This window comes from Heterodontus francisci, chromosome 2 (genome assembly GCF_036365525.1).
Source record: "Heterodontus francisci isolate sHetFra1 chromosome 2, sHetFra1.hap1, whole genome shotgun sequence".
In the NCBI taxonomy this organism is placed as follows: domain Eukaryota; kingdom Metazoa; phylum Chordata; class Chondrichthyes; order Heterodontiformes; family Heterodontidae; genus Heterodontus; species Heterodontus francisci.
This window is the reverse complement of record NC_090372.1, coordinates 78,327,410-78,347,307: the sequence shown is the minus strand read 5'-3', so window position 1 is coordinate 78,347,307 and position 19,898 is coordinate 78,327,410. Positions and strand designations below refer to the sequence as shown.

Below are 19,898 nucleotides of genomic sequence, written 5' to 3'. Positions count from 1 at the left end.
CCCCTCCCTCCTCTCTTTCCCCCCTCCTCTCTCTTTCCCCCCACCTCCATCTTCTCTTTCCCCCCCTCCTCTCTTTCCCCCCTCCTCTCTTTCCCCCCTCCCTCCTCTCTTTCCCCCCTCCCTCCTCTCTTTTCCACCCCTCCCTCCTCTCTTTCCACCCCTCCCTCCTCTCTTTCCACCCCTCCCTCCTCTCTTTCCACCCCTCCCTCCTCTCTTTCCCCCACCTCCCTCTTCTCTTTCCCCCCTCCCTCTTCTCTTTCCCCCCCTCCCTCTTCTCTTTCCCCCCTCCCTCCTTCTCTTTCCCCCCTCCTCCTCTCTTTCTCCCCCCTCCCTCCTCTCTTACCCCCTCCCTCCTTCTTTGCCCCCCTCCTCTCTTTCCCCCCTCCCTCCTCTCTTTCCCCCCCCTTCCCTCCTCTCTTCCCCCCTCCTCTCTTCCCCCCCTCCCTCCTCTCTTTCCCCCCTCCCTCCTCTCTTTTCCCCCTCTCTCATCTCTTTCCCCCCTCCCTCCTCTCTTTCCCCCCCCTCCTCTCTTTCTCCCCCCTCCCTCCTCTCTTTTCTCCCCCCTCCCTCCTCTCTTTCTCCCCCCTCCCTCCTCTCTTTCTCCCCCCCTCCCTCCTCTCTTTTCTCCCCCTCCCTCCTCTCTTTTCTCCCCCCTCCCTCCTCTTTTCTCCCCCTCCCTCTCTCTCTCCCCCCTCCTCCTCTCTTTCCCCCCCCCTCCTCTCTTCCCCCCCTCCCTCCTCTCTTCCCCCCCTCCCTCCTCTCTTTTCTCCCCCTCCCTCCTCTCTTTCTCCCCCCTCCTCTCTTCCCCCCCTCCTCTCTTCCCCCCTCCTCTCTTCCCCCCCTCCTCTCTTCCCCCTCCTCTCTTTCACCCCCTCCCTCCTCTCTTTCCCCTCCTCCCTCCTCTCTTTCCCCTCCTCCCTCCTCTCTTTCCCCTCCTCCTCCTCTCTTTCCCCCCCTCCCTCCTCTCTTTCCCCCCTCCCTCCTCTCTTTCCCCCCCTCCCTCCTCTCTTTCCCCCCCTCCCTCCTCTCTTTCCCCCCCTCCCTCCTCTCTTTCCCCCCTCCCTCCTCTCTTTCCCCCCCTCCCTCCTCTCTTTCCCCCCCTCCTTCTTCTCTTTCCCCCCCCTCCTTCCTCTCTTTCCCCCCCTCCTCTTCACCCCCCTTCCTCTTCCCCCCCTCCCTCCTCTCTTCCCCCCCTCCTCTCTTTCCCCCCCTCCCTCCTCTCTTTCCCCCCTCCTCTCTTTTCACCCCCTCCCTCCTCTCTTTCCCCCCCTCCCTCCTCTCTTTCCCCCCCTCCCTCCTCTCTATCCCCTCCTCCCTCCTCTCTATCCCCTCCTCCCTCCTCTCTATCCCCTCCTCCCTCCTCTCTTTCCCCTCCTCCCTCCTCTCTTTCCCCTCCTCCCTCCTCTCTTTCCTCCCTCCTCTCTTTACCCCACTCCTCTCTTTACCCCACTCCTCTCTTTACCCCACTCCTCTCTTTCCCCCCTCCCTCCTCTCTTTCCCCTCCTCCCTCCTCTCTTTCCCCTCCTCCCTCCTCTCTTTCCCCTCCTCCCTTTCCCCTCCTCCCTCCTCTCTTTCCCCTCCTCATCCCTCCTCTCTTCCCCCCCTCCTCCCTCCTCTCTTTGCCCCCCTCCTCCCTCCTCTCTTTCCTCCCTCCTCTCTTTCCCCCCCCTCCCTCCTCTCTTTCCCCCCCCCTCCCTCCTCTCTTTCCCCCCCCCTCCTCTCTTTCCCCGCCTCCTCCCTCCTCTCTTTCCCCCGCCTCCTCCCTCCTCTCTTTCCCCCGCCTCCTCCCTCCTCTCTTTCCCCCGCCTCCTCCCTCCTCTCTTTCCCCCGCCTCCTCCCTCCTCTCTTTCCCCCCCTCCTCTCTTTCCCCCCTCCTCCTCCCTCCTCTCTTTCCCCCCTCCTCCTCCCTCCTCTCTTTCCCCCCCTCCTCCCTCCTCTCTTTCCCCCCCTCCTCCCTCCTCTCTTTCCCCCCCTCCTCCCTCCTCTCTTTCCCCCCCCTCCTCCCTCCTCTCTTTCCCCCCCTCCTCCCTCCTCTCTTTCCCTCCCTCCTCTCTTTCCCCCCCCCTCCCTCCTCTCTTTCCCCCCCCCTCCCTCCTCTCTTTCCCCCCCCCCTCCTCTCTTTCCCCCGCCTCCTCCCTCCTCTCTTTCCCCCGCCTCCTCCCTCCTCTCTTTCCCCGCCTCCTCCCTCCTCTCTTTCCCCCCTCCTCTCTTTCCCCCCTCCTCCTCCCTCCTCTCTTTCCCCCCTCCTCCCTCCTCTCTTTCCCCCCCTCCCTCCCTCCTCTCTTTCCCCCCCTCCTCCCTCCTCTCTTTCCCCCCCCCTCCTCCCTCCTCTCTTTCCCCCCCCCTCCTCCCTCCTCTCTTTCCCCCCCCCTCCTCCCTCCTCTCTTTCCCCCCCCCTCCTCCCTCCTCTCTTTCCCCCCCCTCCTCCCTCCTCTCTTTCCCCCCCCCTCCTCCCTCCTCTCTTTCCCCCCCCCTCCTCCCTCCTCTCTTTCCCCCCCCTCCTCCCTCCTCTCTTTCCCCCCCCTCCTCCCTCCTCTCTTTCCCCCTCCTCCTCCCTCCTCTCTTTCCCCCCCCTCCTCCCTCCTCTCTTCCCTCCTCTCTTCCCCCCCCCTCCCTCCTCTCTTCCCCCCCTCCCTCCTCTCTTCCCCCCCCTCCTCCCTCCTCTCTTCCCCCCCCTCCCTCCTCCCTCCTCTCTTCCCCCCCCCTCCCTCCTCTCTTCCCCCCCTCCTCCCTCCTCTCTTCCCCCCCCTCCCTCCTCTCTTTCCCCCCCTCCTCCCTCCTCTCTTTCCCCCCTCCTCCTCCCTCCTCTCTTTCCCCCCTCCTCCTCCCTCCTCTCTTTCCCCCCTCCTCCTCCCTCCTCTCTTTCCCCCCCTCCTCCCTCCTCTCTTCCCCCCCCTCCTCCCTCCTCTCTTCCCCCCCTCCCTCCTCTCTTCCCCCCCCCCCTCCCTCCTCTCTTCCCCCCCCCCCTCCCTCCTCTTTTCCCCCCCCTCCTCCCTCCTCTTTTCCCCCCCCCCCTCCTCTCTTTCCCCCCCCCCCCCGACACCCTCAACGCTGCTCTCTCCGGCCCCCGCGCTGCTCTCTCACTCCGGCCATTGTATACTGCCACGTGTTGGCGCTGCTCAAAGAATCACACAGAGGCAACCTATCTTTAGTCCTGGCAGCTGCTACAGTCGCAATCTGTGACGTTTTCGTGGCACATGCTGTAATTGCGCATGTGCCAAAACAGCGCCACCTACCGTTCGCGTTGTCAACAAATGCGGTCTTAAAATTAAAACCCTGTTACAATAAAACCAGGTGACGATAGTAACAGACCCCTAGACACCTTTCTCAACTGGTCGTAACGGAAATTTGGGTGCTAGCATCCGGAATTATACCCACAGACAAACAAGTGAAATTGGAAGTGGGAAGTCAAATTGTTCCCACTCAAAAAGAGCAAAGATCAATACAGGTTTTCTTGTGGTTGTGTGTGATTGAATACTAACATGTTTACAACTGAAGTGAGTAGCTCTCCAAGCCAGGGTGAAGTAAGTTAAAAGCACTGTCTATGGAGGAATTGAGCAAAATGGCTGAGCAGTGTGGGATCACTGTACGTGGCAAGGCTAGGAAGTTTGAAATCCTAAGGCTAGTGGCCAACCATTTTTCCCTTGAATCTGAAGCAGCAAAAGCAGTGTTAGAAACAGAATCCAACAGGGTACTGCTAACAAAGGTACAATTGGAACAAAGAAAACTTGAATTAGAAGAGAGGGAGAAAGAGAGAGCCTTCCAAAAGGAATGTGAAGAGAATGAAAGGCAGGAGAGAGAGAGTGAAAGAACATTTCGGAAAAAATCCGAAGAGAGAGAGTTGAAGCAGCTTAAGTTAGCTAGGGGGTGACAGAGTAACACTAGTGAAAGCATAGCAATATGGAGGAACATAATTCCGGGATGGGTATAAGATTGCTAAAACTTGCTCAATTAATTCCAAAATTCAATGAGAAAGATGTGGAAGAATTTTTTGTATCTTTTGAGCAACTGGCAAGGCAACTAAAATGGCCAGCTGAGACCTGATCTCTTTTAATGCAGAGCAAACTAACCGGAAAAGTCCATGAGGTTTATTCCTTTTTGCCAGATGAGAGTTCCTCAAATTATGAACTGACCAAAAATGCTATCCTTGGGGCATATGAATTAGCACCCAAAGCCTATCGCCAAAAGTTTAGAACCCTCAAAAAGGAAGCCAAACAAACGTATCTGGAGTTTGAAGGAAGCAAGCAGCTGGCTTTTGACCAGTGGCTGAGGGCTTTAAAAATACAACTCAGCTATGAGACCCTCAGAGAAGTAATCCTGTTAGAGGAATTTAAAAACTCTCTCCCATTCTCAATAAAGACCCATGTAGAGGAGCAGCAGGTTCAGGGAGCCCGGCAAGTGGCTCTTCAGGCTGATGAGTTTGCTCTAATTTATGTCGGTTTCCCAGGGGAGAAACTTTCCTCATCAGCCCCACAAATCCGAAAAGGACAAAGGGTGGGAAGTTGATATCCACCCAGACAGTCCTGGAAGAGAAAGGAAAGCAGGAGACATAGGGGGCCCTCCTCCAGCCAAAAAGAAGGTGCTATGAGCAAGAGTGAGACCCGGAGACCTGTGTGCTTCCATTGTAATAAGGCAGGGCATTTAAAAGCTGACTGCTGGAAACTAAATGGGAAATCGGTAGGATTAATCCAGGGCACACTTGCTCAGTGAAGACGAGGGCCTGATGCAAAAGACAGAACAAGCTGTGGCTTTAACTGCAGTAAGAGTGTAAACCAGGAAGCTTACTGCGGCCAGTGCAGGAAAAGGTAATAGGATTCCTGAAGGTTATCAGGGTTTTGTATCTGAAGGAAAAGTAACCCCATATTCCTTGAATGGGGCAAGCAAGCCCATAGTGATTCTCAGGGACACAGGGGCAACTAGTTCCCTTTTACTGGGAAAAGGCCTGACCTATCCCCACAGAGTGCAGTGAACACCAGAATGGTGGTGAATGGTATTGGAGGGCAGTGTATGCCTGCACCTGTACACCAGGTTCACTAAATTGATCCCTGGGATGAGGGGATTGTCCTATGATGAAAGGCTGAGTAAATTGGACCTATACTCTCTGAAGTTTAGAAGAATGAGGGATGATCTCATTGAAACATACAAGATTCTGACGGGGCTAGATAGAGTAGACATTGAGAGATTGTTTTCCCTGGCTGGGGAATTTAGAACATGGGGGCACAGTCTCAGGATAAGGGGTTGATCCTTTAGGACTGAGATGAGGAGAAATTTCTTCATTCAGAGAGTTGTGAATCTTTGGAATTCTCTGCCCGAGTGGATGCTCCATCGTTGAATATATATTAAGGCTGAGATAGATAGATTTTGATTTCTCAGGGAACCAAGGGATGTGGGGAGCAGGTGAGAAAGTGGAGTTGAGGCAGTTCAACTATGATCGTATTGAATGGTGGAACAGGCTGGAGGGGCATCTGGTCCACTCCTGCTCCTATTTCTTATGATCATTCTTGCACTCTGTTCTCCAACAGAGCTCTCTGAGTGCTAAGGCACTGTCCCAGGAGAATGGCTTTCCTCAGGATAACAGCATACCTGCTCCCTCACCAGACACTCTGCCAGTGCTGAGGAGAGTGGTAAGGACTGTGGGACTGTTGGTGAGTGCGACATTGGAGTGCCAATTTAGATGAAGCATTCCTCAACTGAGCTTGCCTCTGAGAGCTCAGGCAGAGGCTCTGGTGAGGCCTGGCCTCTTCCAACTCCTCCTCCTGTATTTGTTGTTGCCTAGATTATGGTAAGGGCTGATCCCTCATGACGGTGAAATTGTTGGGCAAGGCATGCAGCAAACAATGACACCTGGATACCCACTTGGGTATACTGCAAAGCTGCTCCAAAATGTTCCAGGCAGCAGGTGTTGCTTGAGCGTCGTGATGGCTTGCTAATGGTGCAGCGTGGCTGTCATTGTTGCGGATGTGTGCAGGTTCATAACTGGAGTAGTTAGCCATTTACAGAGGGGATATCCCTTGTCACTAATAGCCAGCTGTAACTTGGTGATCTGGTTGGAATAAAGGCAGCACAGAGGACTGGCACAGAAAGATCTGCCGCTGGGATCTGCATGATGCGCCACATATGATTGCAAACCAGCTGTACGCTGAGGAAGTAGAATCCTTTTAGATTGAAAAAGATGATAGGAGTATGCAAGGTAATGCGTGAGCAGTCAATGGCTCCCACCACCCTGGGGAAGCCTCTTTTGCAGGCAAAACCAGGTGCTCTTTTGTCTTGTTTTGCAATGTTGACTTCCCCAGTACATCAGTGTACTGTGACTGTGAGATGTTGGCTGATGTCACCTGTTGTAGCATAAAAGTTGAGGGCAATGGTAACCTTGACAGCCACAGGCAGTGCAGTCTATGCCCTGGTTTAAGACACCATTTGTGTCTGTAGATGACATAGCTCGGTGACATTCTCCTTGGTGGAGCCTCATACATTGTTATTTGGTAAAGTTGATGCCGGAGAATTGCTCTCTGAAAAGCTTCTCTGGATAGGGCCACCTGCTCAGTGCCCTCCTCCTCCCTCTTCTTCTGGCATTTTCTCCTGATATGTGGTGTCTTCCTTGCTGTTCCCCTTTGTCCTCCAGCCCCAAAACCAATCCTATGAGATCACCCATGCTTGCAGCCAGATTATTTGTAAGTCAAAGAGCAACAATAGTGCAGGACCAGCAAGGTCTCTGTGCAGACCAAGGGAACTTATCAGAGTGATAGAACAAAAAATGTCCAGAAGTCAAGCCAGAAATAATAAACTAGCAGCTAACTTGTAAGTACTGACTAATCCTTTAAATAGCGCTGGTGAGAGGGCCTTCCTGTTGGTTGCGATATCAGTATTTGGCAAGTAAAGTGCTGAGGTAATCAAAAATTGAATATGCCTCCTGCAAGAAGCGCAGGATCCTAATTTATTCCTACATTATTCCTTACTTTGAATGTTGACGGCTTATGTTCCTGCCGCAATGCAACTTCCTCCGCCAATATGGCGGGTGGTGCACATCCAGCTGGAAATGTGCTCGTCTCCTGCTGGCCATTCTGGAGACATGGTAGGTCTGTTAGTTTCCTAAACATGGGTGCTGCTCAGCTAAATTTATAGGCCTTAATCTATGGAAGAAGGAAACTGACATACTTGCCACTCATGACACAGGCATAGACACAAGAAAAGTTATAAGACTATTATTTTTGGACCATCTTCTTTCATGTGGTCTTATCTATTGGAGCTGCTTTTCATTGGTTGCTGTATGGACAATGATTAAACACAAAGCGTAATGTTTGTGCACAACTAGGTTGTGCTTGTACATTGGGCAATGAATGTACTTGTACAGTGTGTAGGTGATGTACCCACACAGTGGGTAGGGGTTGTCCGCATATAAGTACATAGTTGTGTTCTTACAGTCCAGTTCTTTGCTGCTTTGGAGGTCAGCCGAGAAGCAATTTAATTACCAAATATTTTATAAATCAAGCCAACTAAATGTGTAACAGCACAGTGTAATAAATAATATTCAACTAACATACAACCAGTGAAGACTTTTAGTTTCTGATTGAGAGAGGAGGGTGCGCTAATGTAATTCAAACCTATTGCTAGGATAAGGCGAGGAACAGCTTCTAAAAATAATAGTCACATGATATGCTGTGTGGAAGCTTAGAAGTAGAGAGTTGCGATCACATGATAATTTATAGCTACAAAGCTATTTTCAAGCCTGCCTTGTAAGATTAACATTTTGGCATCAATTATTGTTTCTATTTCACCAACATAAAGTTAATTTAATGCTTGCAAATGTATAAAAATGTAGCCGTACATTCAGAAATGTGTTAGAATCAATGCTGTAAGCTGGTGGTTGGACAGGCCACAGTTACCGTAACCCATCTTACACTGAAACTGAAAATACTGTAAAAATGAATTATTCATTATCTACTGTAAGTAAATCATGCTGTTGGCTCAATCCCTCAGCAATGTAGAAGTAAGTAACAGTGATCAATGCAGGACATACTCAAATTAAACAGTGAATTACTTCATTAATACTGTCAATTGTTATCGATGAACATTGCAAGATAATACTCACTCTGTACAATCAAGAAGGATATAACTAAGACAAGAATCAATTTTTCTTTCTTGGTCTTTTGTGCCACAACATTGTGCATTAAAATCTTTGGAACAAAATGATTAATTTTATACCATGTAAGATTTAAAACCTTACTTATAATTTGTTGTTGGACCAGACAATAAGAATTTGGACAAAGAGACACCTATGGAACAAAATGATTTACGTTATACCATCATATTGAAGGTTCAGGTGCAAGGAATTTTATGTTAAAATTTAAAGTGATGGTTACAATTTCTAAGGTATGTTTGCATAATGGAAATTTGGGCTTCAAAATACTTTGAATGACTTGACTCTATGAATGTTTAATGCATTCCTGTTATCAATGCTGGACTTTATATAGTATGATCATTTTTAAAAACTGTGATCTTTAATGCAGTGACCTCACACCAAGTCTGCCCAGAAACAAGCCAGGGCTCTTGGTTACCATGCAAACAAGGAACCCAGATCAAAGTCCCTTTTGAAAGCAGAGTGCAAGGTTGTAACACCTGACAGCAATGGGTTTTGCTCTCCCAGACTCCCAGATCGTAAATAGGGAGCCGGGCTCTGAAGGTGTAAACTCGAGTTGAAATTTTTAACAACTGGAAACAACGGAAGGTCCGAGTGGTTCTGTTGTAGCCAGACTTGTGAACTCTGCATGTTAGAAAAGACAAATGGCTATTGACCTTTGATTCTGGATAAATTCAACAGACTTTCAGAAGTCTGGAGGCTGTAAGGAAGACTGGAAGACATAGAGACCAGCAGAAGCAGCCTCAGAAGACAGAGGGAGAAAACAGCTGCTCTCAGAACACTGATACAGCGAAAGGTTGCTAAGATTTGAACCCATTTTGAAAGCGGAGGTTTGAGGAGCAAATAAAAAGGCCAACGTGTCACCAGAGATTGCCTTATTTACAGAAGTCCAGGTCGTAAGTGCTCGGAAGAAGTTAGCAGAGAGGACATTGACTTTGAGAAGGACTGGGAGATCCAAACCAATGCAACTGGAAGGGGTTTGGGATTTTAACTGCAAAAATATCATTTCAATGAGGACACTGTGTAAGGTATAAATGTGGTGTGGGGTTTTCAAGTGTTTTAATATGTTAAAGGGAAATAACTTTCTCTGTAATTTACTGTATTAGCTACTTACAAAGTACTGTTTAGTTAATGTTGAGTTTTAGTTTAGTTGTTATAGTAAAAGTCTTAAAACATGAAATCTTGTTGTCTATTTCTTTAAGTTGGTCTGGGGAGTTCATATCTCGTGTTTTAACGTTAATGGTTTCACTGAGGTCGTAACAATTCCCCTACTTTAATGGATGCATTAAGCTACTGAAAATAAATGAGTCAATGCCTCAGTTAAAATAGTGAAGTGAAGCATTTAATGCAAGCCGGTTAAGCATTTTGTATGATAGCATCATTCAGTATTTTCCAGGCTTTTATCTTTTTAAAATTATTTATTTGTTTGCTACGATTGATCAGACAACTGGTGATATTAAACTGCAACTACTTAAGATATGCAAGGTCAAAGACTATTCACCTAAATTTTGAAAGGTTTTGAAAGTTTTGGGGAACTTTGAAAAACAACAGGTTTGCAAGAATATTTTTGAGAATATCAGAAAGTGTAATAGTGAAGTACACAGAAACTATAGTACAGCAACAAGTACAAGCAAAGGGTTAGACATATTTTAATGAAAGAAGATGGTCACTGATCAAGAAAGGCAAAAATGATGACTACAAGCAAGTTGTTGAAGACAGACTCCCCTCTCAGGTGAACAAAGACAAATAGTTTTGATACACCAGTTAATCTTCTACCTGATGAGAAATCACAAAGCTTCGTACTGACATCACCAGAAATAAATGTAACACTGGAGGCCTACCAGTGGTACCTTGCAATATAGATTATAAAGAGGTCATTTTTACAAGTTTTCACACTCATGGCTGAGCCTCATCCACCAAGAAGCCACAAGTGTAAAATTACCCCTCAAGAGTTAATCTTATAGACTACTGGAATCTTGGAAAGCCTTTTTTACCTGTGGAAAGTTAAACTACACTAAGTCTACGATACTGTAATTCTGTATTAAGCTGAACCCAGCTAATGATGTACTATTACACTACTAAAAATCAGTATTGTTTTGCTTTTGATTTAAATTCTGTTACTCTATTAATCACCTTTGTCAAACCATACTACTGTAATTACTGATGCTGAATCTATGATGATAATTGCAGCGTATTAGATGCAGTTAAATAAAAGTTATTAGTGGTGTATATCAGTCCTTTATATCTTGGAGGTGAGCTATGAGTTAAGTAGTACTTAGCCAATGCTTTACCTCATTCATGTTGATGACCAAACTTTAGCTGAATCTTTTTAATTGCAGTAGTTTGTGTAGAACAATTCAAAAGACACATTAGGTTTCACTTACACAAAATCTTTGGATACAAACATAAATCTCAATCAAACTTCCCTACATACACTTATATAAGTACATAAAATTGACTTCAAATAGCCTCTAAAATATGTTCCTTTTTTAACAAAGGTGTTTTTTTCCTCTGTAAATAAGGTAAATAATACTCCTTTGACTATCAGATTTGTGACAAAAATGTGAAGGAGTTTATTGTAAACCCTGATGCACAAGATGGTTAGTAACATTTGACATCAGTGTGTCAGAGTGCTGTCAAACAATCAGATCAGTTTTTGTTGAAGAAAGGGGAAGGAACGTGTAGAGGTAGTATTTTCTATTCAAAGTACTTTCCCTAACTTGGTCAGGGGGAGCTCTATACTCTGCAATGAGAGTCAGTACTTCAGACAGACCTCAAATGTCATCTACAGTTGTCTCCAACTCTTGAAAAACACACATATGGGATCCATAGTATGTAATTGGCAGTCTCTTTTAGGCACAAAACTCAAATTTAGCTATTGCAGGAAATCAAAAATATTGCACTCATATTCTACTGGGGTTAAGGTTAAACTGCATTGTTTTTCGAGAACCTTATCCTGCATCCAAACTATACTCAATGTGTTACTGAGAGCTAAACCAAAAAAAAAAAGTTCTATTCACAATACAAATATCTAAAGGTCTCAATAATCTTCAACGTTTTGCATGCCTCCGAGGCACTTATTGGGTGGATAGGGGTGGAATTTCAAGCAGTTACACTGCATCTTCATCCCTTTTTCTCAACAATAAAATTGTTACCAGAAATGGGCAAGCACTGCTTCCAGCCTTCCACATAGACATCACTGAAAGAGGTGGGTATAACAGGGTGATGTCAGCTGTTCAAGTTCTTACCTGTCTTGCCTCAATTTCTCTGATCCAATATACACATGTCATACATTTGCCCATACATAATCCTGGTGAAAGTGTGGCCAATAGAAATTTAAAAAGCTAGTTTCCCTGTCGTATCCAATACTGGAATGATTGACTGCTGCAAGGAAAACCAGCATCCACTTATTTCTTTAAGTCTTTGGCTAGTCCTCTTCAGGTTTCAATGCTGTGACATGGTTCCAGAAGCAGGTTCATCCATCCCTTACGTGAGTGCCCTAGCTCCAAATGTGCACAAATGGAGTGGGTGTCCACTTGAATTATAAAAATTCGCGTACAAATTTGGACAGAGCTAAAGGCAAACTATCTAGTAAGTAGAAGTCCCATAATAGCATTGTTACAGCAGCAAAGTGGACTTGGAAGATTTTCAAGGTCAGCATGTTAATGAGTATAAAGGTCACCTCAAAAATCAGGGCCAAAAAAAATTCTTTACAAATAAATGCTAACATGCATGCACCATTACTAACTGATTGATTGGTCTTGAATTGATGAGAAGAAGTACTTAACCAGAAAATTATTGCAGACCTCTGGTTAAAGGCAACACTCCTTCAATGTAATGTTTTGAACTCTGTTGACATGTCCCCACAATAAGCCAGAATTCTAACATCTTAAAGTTTTTTTTACCATAACCTAATTAAAGCATTTCCATTTCTGACTTACAGAAGGCAGCGGTGGAGCCCCGGGTGGAGGAGGAGGAAGTGGTGGAGGCGGTGGTGGCACTGGCATACCTTTACCTGAAAAACAATGGAGATTTCTACTTTTCACATATTAAAGATATAGTCTGATTATCCAGTCTCTGTCTTAAACTTTATGTTTTCTCGTATTTCTGCTCTGCACATCAATGACTATCCCCACCTGAGGATCCTGCTCCAAGGCTTTTATTAACGTAGCTCTGAAATCAGCTGGTAGATGTGTGAGAGTAACCACAGAGTGAGGTTCTCTCTGATTTCCTTGCCCTTCCTGTGGCAGCTGGCAATGATTCACATTCCCCCCACAGTGGTGCAGTTGGGAGTGGGAACTTGGTGCAAGGGATCACAGGCATGAATCTTTGTCTAATCATTTCATAGTACAATATGTTCATGTTCTATTGTGCTGCAACTTTGAACATATTACCGAGTCCAACAATGTCAGAAAGATGAATTAACAACAGCATGAATTAACAGAACACTAACAACAGTCTTAATACAACATTGTTTCAATATGAACTCTGTACATTAATACTGTTCCTTCCCTTATACTAACATGTCCATGACTATCTGACCATTAAAATGTATTGCTGGTGAATAAGGCTCCCCACTGGAAGTGCAGACTCTTAATTAGCCTTATTAGTCCTGAAATTACACTATCATGTACAAAGCCTTAATGCATTAGTCTGATGTTTCTTTATAAGTTTAGGAGAAACAGTGACCTGTTTTAAATAAATGGGCGAATGGCTAGACTAAAATAAGAGAGAGATTTCAAATGAATAAGTTAAGCATTCAAGTATTAGAGTGAATTTGAGGCCAATGGTGCTCTCCCATGAAGGGGAGGAGAAAAAAAAAAGGCATAGCTGGTATATCTCCAAACTGCTCTTTGATACCTTTTAATAGTTATATATAGACATCAGCAAAGATCTGCATATGCTTTGCCTGCCCTACCTGTCAGCCAAGAGTTAGTACGTGACACAAAAAGTTGCTGAAAAGGAGAAAACCAAAACACAGGCACACGGTAAAATCCAGTGTAACCTGCATTAATAAATGCTTCCTGACTTTAAACTGACCATTTGAGATTGGTAGTTTAAATGATGCTTAGATCCCATTAACCACACAAACCCTCCCACAATGCTGCCTCCAGCAGTCCAGAAGATTAGAAATTTAAATTTCCTGTCACAGTGCACAGTCCCCTTCCCCCACTCTGTGTTTCGTGATTTCACCAACTGCTGTCGGAGAAGCTTCCAAGTTGATGAAGTCGCCCACTGCTATAGAGTGTCGCAACTGCTTGGAGTGCAGTCAGAAAGGGGCTGGGGAGTCAGCAATTGTGAGGACTCAGCATTCAAGGCAGGGGGAGGGGGGAGGGGTGGTGGTTGTTGTTTCCTAGGTTTCCTTGCCCAACTTGAGTTTCCTCACATTGTTTGCTCAAGGGTAGCCTCTTAATTCTTGGAACTTGTAAAACAGCAGCTGCTAAAACAAAACTATAAGCAAAAATATTCAACGACAGGCAACCCAACCTTTATAAGCTAAATGCAATAGCAGTCATAGAAGTCATGTGATTAAATGTCACATGGTCAGATGGTACATGGTCAGGCATCAGATGCCATTGTCATAATGTCATGTGATCAAACCTCCAGGAATGCCTCCAATCAGCGATGGCAACCTTAACACACACACATAGAAAATGGACACCAGTAATGAATACTTTGTTTAACTGGTCAACATTTTCCATTTTAAGTTATTAGATCTATGGATATGTTTAGCACAACACAGAAGGATCATAAATGTGGGTGCGTGAAACTATCAAAAAAGTCATATTGCAAATAATTTTTTGAAGCAACAACAAGTGGAAAGGCTTGACAAATGGGTGTTGTGAAATGCAGCTGTTGTTTTGAATGTAGTTTTATATCTATGCCAGTTGGGGTCGGCACAGCTGAGTAACAGCTGCTTTCTCACAGTAATGTTTAATTCTTTCCACCAATGCTTTTGTTTCTAGTTGATTTAAGTGGTTTGTTATGTCAATGCTTAATTACTACTATATTATCTTATTTCACAATCTGTTGGTGATGAAAGTTTACATTACTTGCCAAAAGAACCATTGTTGCCTCTCTAGAGACCCTTTCATGAAGTTTCATGCCACCGCCCATTTTTGGCCAAGAAATCCATTTTGAGTAGGCTGTCCATTTTAATATAAATTAAGGAGCAGAAATACAGTTTTTTTGGTTTTTTTTTGTCCAGCTCCTGATGGATTTGAGTTTTGTTCAATATCTCAGGATTTACAGCAAAATATCAAAACTGAACCAATTCAAATTGTTCCAGTAGGTGCAAAACTATCAGGGCTTGAAATTCAGCATCAGAAGAAAAAAAGGGAGAAACTGCTCTTTGTCATGCAATTATAAAAAATGTTAACAGAAAATCAGAGTCCAATAAACGCCTTACATTACAAGGGTAATCTTCTCACTTTATGCTGTTAGAGGAGAGTTTTGCCTGCAATGTAACACTTGTATTGGGGCAGTGGTGGTGGAGAAGAAAGGAAGGAGAGAGAAGACATAATTTAAATCGAAAATAACAGTTGGTACTGAACTTTAGAATGCTTTGAAATACTAGGATCAGCTTCCAGAGCTGAGAAGAATGCCAATCACTACTCAAAAATAGGAGCCACGTGTTAACAGCTACTGCATACTTTAGACAAGTAACTCTTTTCCAGTTAGGAGAGTTAATGTGCTGGGTAGCAGTAAAAATTAACTAGATATGGGGATAACATGATTACCCTCAGTAAAAATCATATCCTTGGGACTAGCTTTAATATGAACGAGTCATTTATAAATACATAGAGGGTAGCAAGATAAAATTCTCAGATATAAAAAAGTGTCAGTTAAAGTGCAAGTATATGAAGATGCACTAAACATTCCAAAGGAAAGCAGCTTTTAGCAGTTGTATACTGAAGTTTCACAGATAAGATCTGAAAAATATTCAAATTTGTATATAAACACAGGAGGAAATATAATGTAACTATTAGTATACAGACAACTTACGTGGCTTAGCTTAGATATTATTTGACATGCATGTTCACTCAGTGGCAAAATTGCATTCAATTCTGATCTAATCGGAACAAAAATTGTTTACAAGAAAGTGACAGATGATGGAGATAGACTGAAACAAGAAAATAACTGTTTTCACAGGAATCTATTCGAGTGGCAAACAATGAATGATCACAAGAGGCTGAAACAAACTTTGTTTCTTAGTGTGCATGTCAACCTTTTTTGCTGCTAACAACGAGATAACTTCATCCCACAGATTCCTGCATAGTTATGCCTTTTCTGTCAAGAGTACTTCCTGCATTTCTGAGTACTGTGTTATACAATATTTCTTGGCATATAATCCATGTGACCTGGCAGTAAACCTCCAATTTTTTTTTGAAGTATTTGGAGTTGTTCCACACCTAGCCACACGATAAGGTGGATCATATAGCAAAATGCTAAACACTAGGTTTGGCAATGCCCTGTTTGACATGTTTTGTCCCTTGGACTTTTAACAACATGCAAAACTTTTCCATTACTCAGAAAATACAAAGCGTAAGAAAGGTTCTGATAAAGGGCTGAATTTTACCAACCCCTCGACGTCAGGGATCGTGGCGGGGGGTGGGGGGCCTGTCAAATACTTGCAGGAGCGGCCCGCCAGGACCCCCGACACCAAGAAGGGCCCGCCACATTTTAGCGGCAGTGGCGAGGCCTCAGTGCGGCCAATAAAACAAGCATTAGTGGTGGGGTTGGGGGTGGGGGGGGGGCTTTGGGAAAGGGCCTCCAGCTTTTGATTATTATTTTAAAAATTAACAATAGTTTCTCTTTAAAAATTCAAAAATTTTTGCTAAGCATTTAAAGCCCTTTAAAAATGGCACTGGCTTCGGATGATATTGCTGGGTCGGAGCGGCTGCCCCTTCTATGTCATCAGGGGCGGCTGCTCCGCCCCCTCCATTTAAATGAGCCCCTGCGTGAAATATCGTGGGGGCTCAGCGGCAGTGCTTCCATTTCTGAAGGCCGCCGACTTCAAAGCGCGCCGCCGTGATGTGCGGTGCGCTAATAAAATTCAGCTCAAAGTGTCACACTCAAGATATTAACCTATCTCTTTCTCTTTCAGATGCCAATCAACATAATGTATATTTCAACAACAACAATTTTCACTTATATAGCATCTTTAATGTAATAAATGTCCCAAGGCAGTTCATTGGAGCGTTATCAAACAGAATTTGACACTGAGCCACATAATGGGTTATTAGGAGGTGACCAAAAGCTTGGTAAAAGAGGTAGGTTTAAAGGAGAATTTTAAAGTAAGACAGAAAGGTAGAGAGGTGGAAAAGTTTAAAGAGGGAACTCCAGAGCTTGAAGCCTCGGCAGCTGGAGGCACAGCTGCCAATGGCGCAGCAATGAAAAACGGGGACACGTAAGAGGCCAGAATTGGAAAAGTGCAAAGATCTCGGAGGATTGTAGGGCTGGAAGAGGTTAGAGATAGGGAAGAACAAAGCTATGGAGGGATTTGAAAACTAGGGTCAGAATTTTATAAGTGAGGAGCTGCCAGTCCAGGAGCTAATAGAGGTCAGCAAGCAGAGGGGTGATGGGTGAATAGGTCTTGGTGTGAGTTAGGTTATGGGTGATAAGAGTTTGGATGAGCTCAAATTTACAGAAGGTGCAAGTTGAGAGGCTGGCCAGGAGAGCATTGGAACAGTCAAGTCTAGAGATGACAAATCCATGGATGAGAGTTTCAGCAGCAGTTGAGAAACATCTCCAGTATTTTCTCATCTGCTGCTCTGAGGATGGTTCAGGTTGTATATGTGTGCATGTTTCCAATGTTTTCGATTTTTATTTCAAGTTTCTTGCATTGGTGGTGCTTTTTCTACCTAAGCACAAAAAGTCATGGTACTCAAAATATAGTGTACTATGGCATTAAGGTTCCAAATTAAAGTCCAGTCAAACCTGGACAGCAAGATCAGTATGATACAAATCACAGTTTGTAAAGTAAAGGGGGAACAGCGAAAATCACACACAAACTCCTGAAGGTTGTTGCACCAAAATAGCAGAAACGGAAGCATTGTACAGTACAGACAAGCAATCCTGGAACTTTACAGCACAAAAGGAGACCTTTCAGTCCTTCGCACCTCTTCTAACTTTCTGAAAGAGCAATCCACTTAGTCCCATTCCCCATTTCTCTTTTTCCACTTTTAAAAGCTATCTTGGTATCATTTTAATAACTCTTTTTCACCACCTTGGCATCCTTTCTGAAGTAATCCACCCAAAACTGGGCACAATTTTCCAACTGTGACCTCACCAATGATTTATATAATTTTAACATTACTTCTTTTTTTTCCTTAACACTCCACTTATAAAACCTAGAATCCCAATTTTTTTAATAAACTGATCCTCCCACTTTTAAAGGTTTGTATACATTTAGCACTTGTTGATAAGTTTATACAAATCCTACACCAAAAAAACACCCGTGAATGCAGCGTAGTGCAATGAGCAAAAGTGGACCCTAAAATTTACTCACCTGTCTATTGATCTGGTTATGAGTCCAAATTTGATTTTCTGAGTTGTACATCACTGTGTGCTGTTTATTTGTATATAGTCCAGTGGCACTAATTTAGACTTAGTTATTTGTTTATGCAAGCTTGCCAATAGGCATAAGGATTGACTTCAGCAATCGTTATTGCTTTCGAGAAGTATGAAATGCCAGAATTATAAATATTTGTAAATATAAAATGAAGAGGAATTCAAGCTAAACTTCTCTCCTTCAATCACTGAAGCAATTCCACAGCACTAGCATTGAAGTGCTCTAATCTATCCAACCACAATATCCTGCCTTTGTTAGTTATATAAAGAGGTGCTCCTTTGAGTAGCCTTGCATTTAAGGGTCAATCTGACATCAGTCTGGAGGGATCCAAGCCAAGAAAAGTAGATATTTCCGAGTTCTCTGATATATTTAGTTTTAGCATTATGGTCTACTTGTCATATCAAAATTACTTAATTATAATTATGCATTACAACGGAATAAAATCCTACAACTCCTGTGCTGTTTTCTTGTTGTAGTGATCTGCCTAAGGACAGGTCCTCTGCTCATTTCCCAATGCCTCACAGTCCTGCACTTTCCTCTTCAATACTCATAAGAGCCTCCCATTTTTTAACCTCCATGAGAAATGAGCAATATGACTAGAGAAAAAGTACATGAGGTGGTTTCCTATTGCCATCCTGATGCATGCTTTAAATGAAGCACAAGTCCTCTTCCCAAAGAATTCTCCACCTGAAAGTCATTGTCCCTTGAGGAGTCTAATTCTTCCGCCATCACCCATGGTTAGTAACCCTGAGCATGGGACCCTTACCTTGGCCTGGGGCGAATTGCAAAAGGGCATGGACAAGCACCACATCAACCCCCACCCCACCCCCCACTCGAGTTCTCAAATGACCCTGCTATTCTAGCTGTTTTATTAAAATTACTTCATTGTACTAATAGATAATAAATTTTCTTTTGCAAAAAAACCTTTGAATTAATAAAAGAGACTGCATATAAAGAGAAAGGGAATACTAATGGACCTCCACCTACAGACGAGAATATTATATATATATATATATAGCTCCTAGTCAGATCTTGGTGAGAAATTCTCAAAAGTACTTCAAAACAAAATAATTTGAAATGCAGAATCAGTTATTCAGCCCAGCAGTTCCCGACCTTTCTGTTTCTGAAGGCCCCCCATTATAAAAAAATCCAACGACCCCCATAACACAATGACTAGTTTAGCACCAAACCCCAACACAGTGGTGAAAGCCAGTGACTCGAATTAACCACACCAGTGATGGCAGATGGCATGAGAAAAATGGAGAAATAAACCGGGTCCTGAGCGACTTCACCCACCTGACCTCATTACCATAAATCTTTTAGCGACAAAGGCAGCACCCCGTTTCCTCCTCCCTACCCTTCCCCAGCAATAGCTGGCCATATCGACTCAAAGGACACAAGCGCCCGGAACAGGGTTATCTGTCTGTCAGAGAAGCACATAGCCATAAAGAAAAAAGTATGTGTAGTGGGAAGGGGTAGGGGACACAATGGAAATGAGGGGTTTTTAGATGAGGCATGAATGATTGAGGAAAGGGATGGGAAAGGAGCAGCTGAAAGTTACATTTTCCCTGGAACTCACAGCCTTCAGCCATTGGTGTTTTATTTTCCCATCATGTCAACCACTACTTCACATCCAAAAATAATTTTTTTTAAAAAGATGCAGAAGTAGTAGTATGGAGAAAGAAGCGCAAAAGAAGAAAAAGGAACAAAGAACCAGAGGAGATGGAGACAGAAACAATAACATGAAGTCAGCAAAGTCAGATAACATGGAGACCATACTCTCAAACTTACCAGGCTGAATTTAATGAACCCGCCGCAGGTCCCACAAAAAGGCACCATTCCCGTCCATCACATGGGCAGCCAACCCATCACCGGCCATTTTGCATAGAGGAGGTGTGGGGTCTCCCTCAATCGTGCAGCGGGGGCAGGAGGCAAGCTGATAATTACGGCGTCAAATGGACTCTGGAGCTGATGCTGGCACTATATTCAAAGGCCTGTCAGTCCTACATTCACTCCTGCCTTAAAGTCATTTGCAGCAACTTAAAACTTTGCTTGACCGGCCTGTATCCATAGCACTCGCCTTTTGAGGATTGCATGTGACTGCACGGGAGGGTGCGCAACATGGGGTGGGTAGCACTGCAAAAGCGATAGCTGAGGGGCTGGGGTTTCATCTCATCCTGACAGATG

The 19,898-nt window shown here is 44.5% G+C and overlaps 1 protein-coding gene across 3 annotated transcripts in view; it reads right to left on the bottom strand.

Annotated features, from left to right (window-relative positions):
• LOC137379640 (WAS/WASL-interacting protein family member 3-like) overlaps positions 1-19,898 on the bottom strand; it is a 106,338-nt gene that overhangs the window by 61,766 nt on the left and 24,674 nt on the right. Inside the window, exons 1-2 of one of the 3 annotated variants that reach the window (XM_068050757.1) lie at positions 17,649-17,877; positions 12,079-12,152 (exon numbers count right to left, since the gene is read on the bottom strand). In XM_068050757.1, coding sequence (XP_067906858.1) covers positions 12,079-12,144 — 66 coding nt within the window. In that variant the 5' untranslated portion in view covers positions 12,145-12,152; positions 17,649-17,877. Of the gene's footprint in view, positions 1-12,078; positions 12,153-13,055; positions 13,131-17,648; positions 17,878-19,898 lie in introns of those variants that run through there. The other 2 variants (XM_068050772.1, XM_068050768.1) reach the window with 2 other exon arrangements.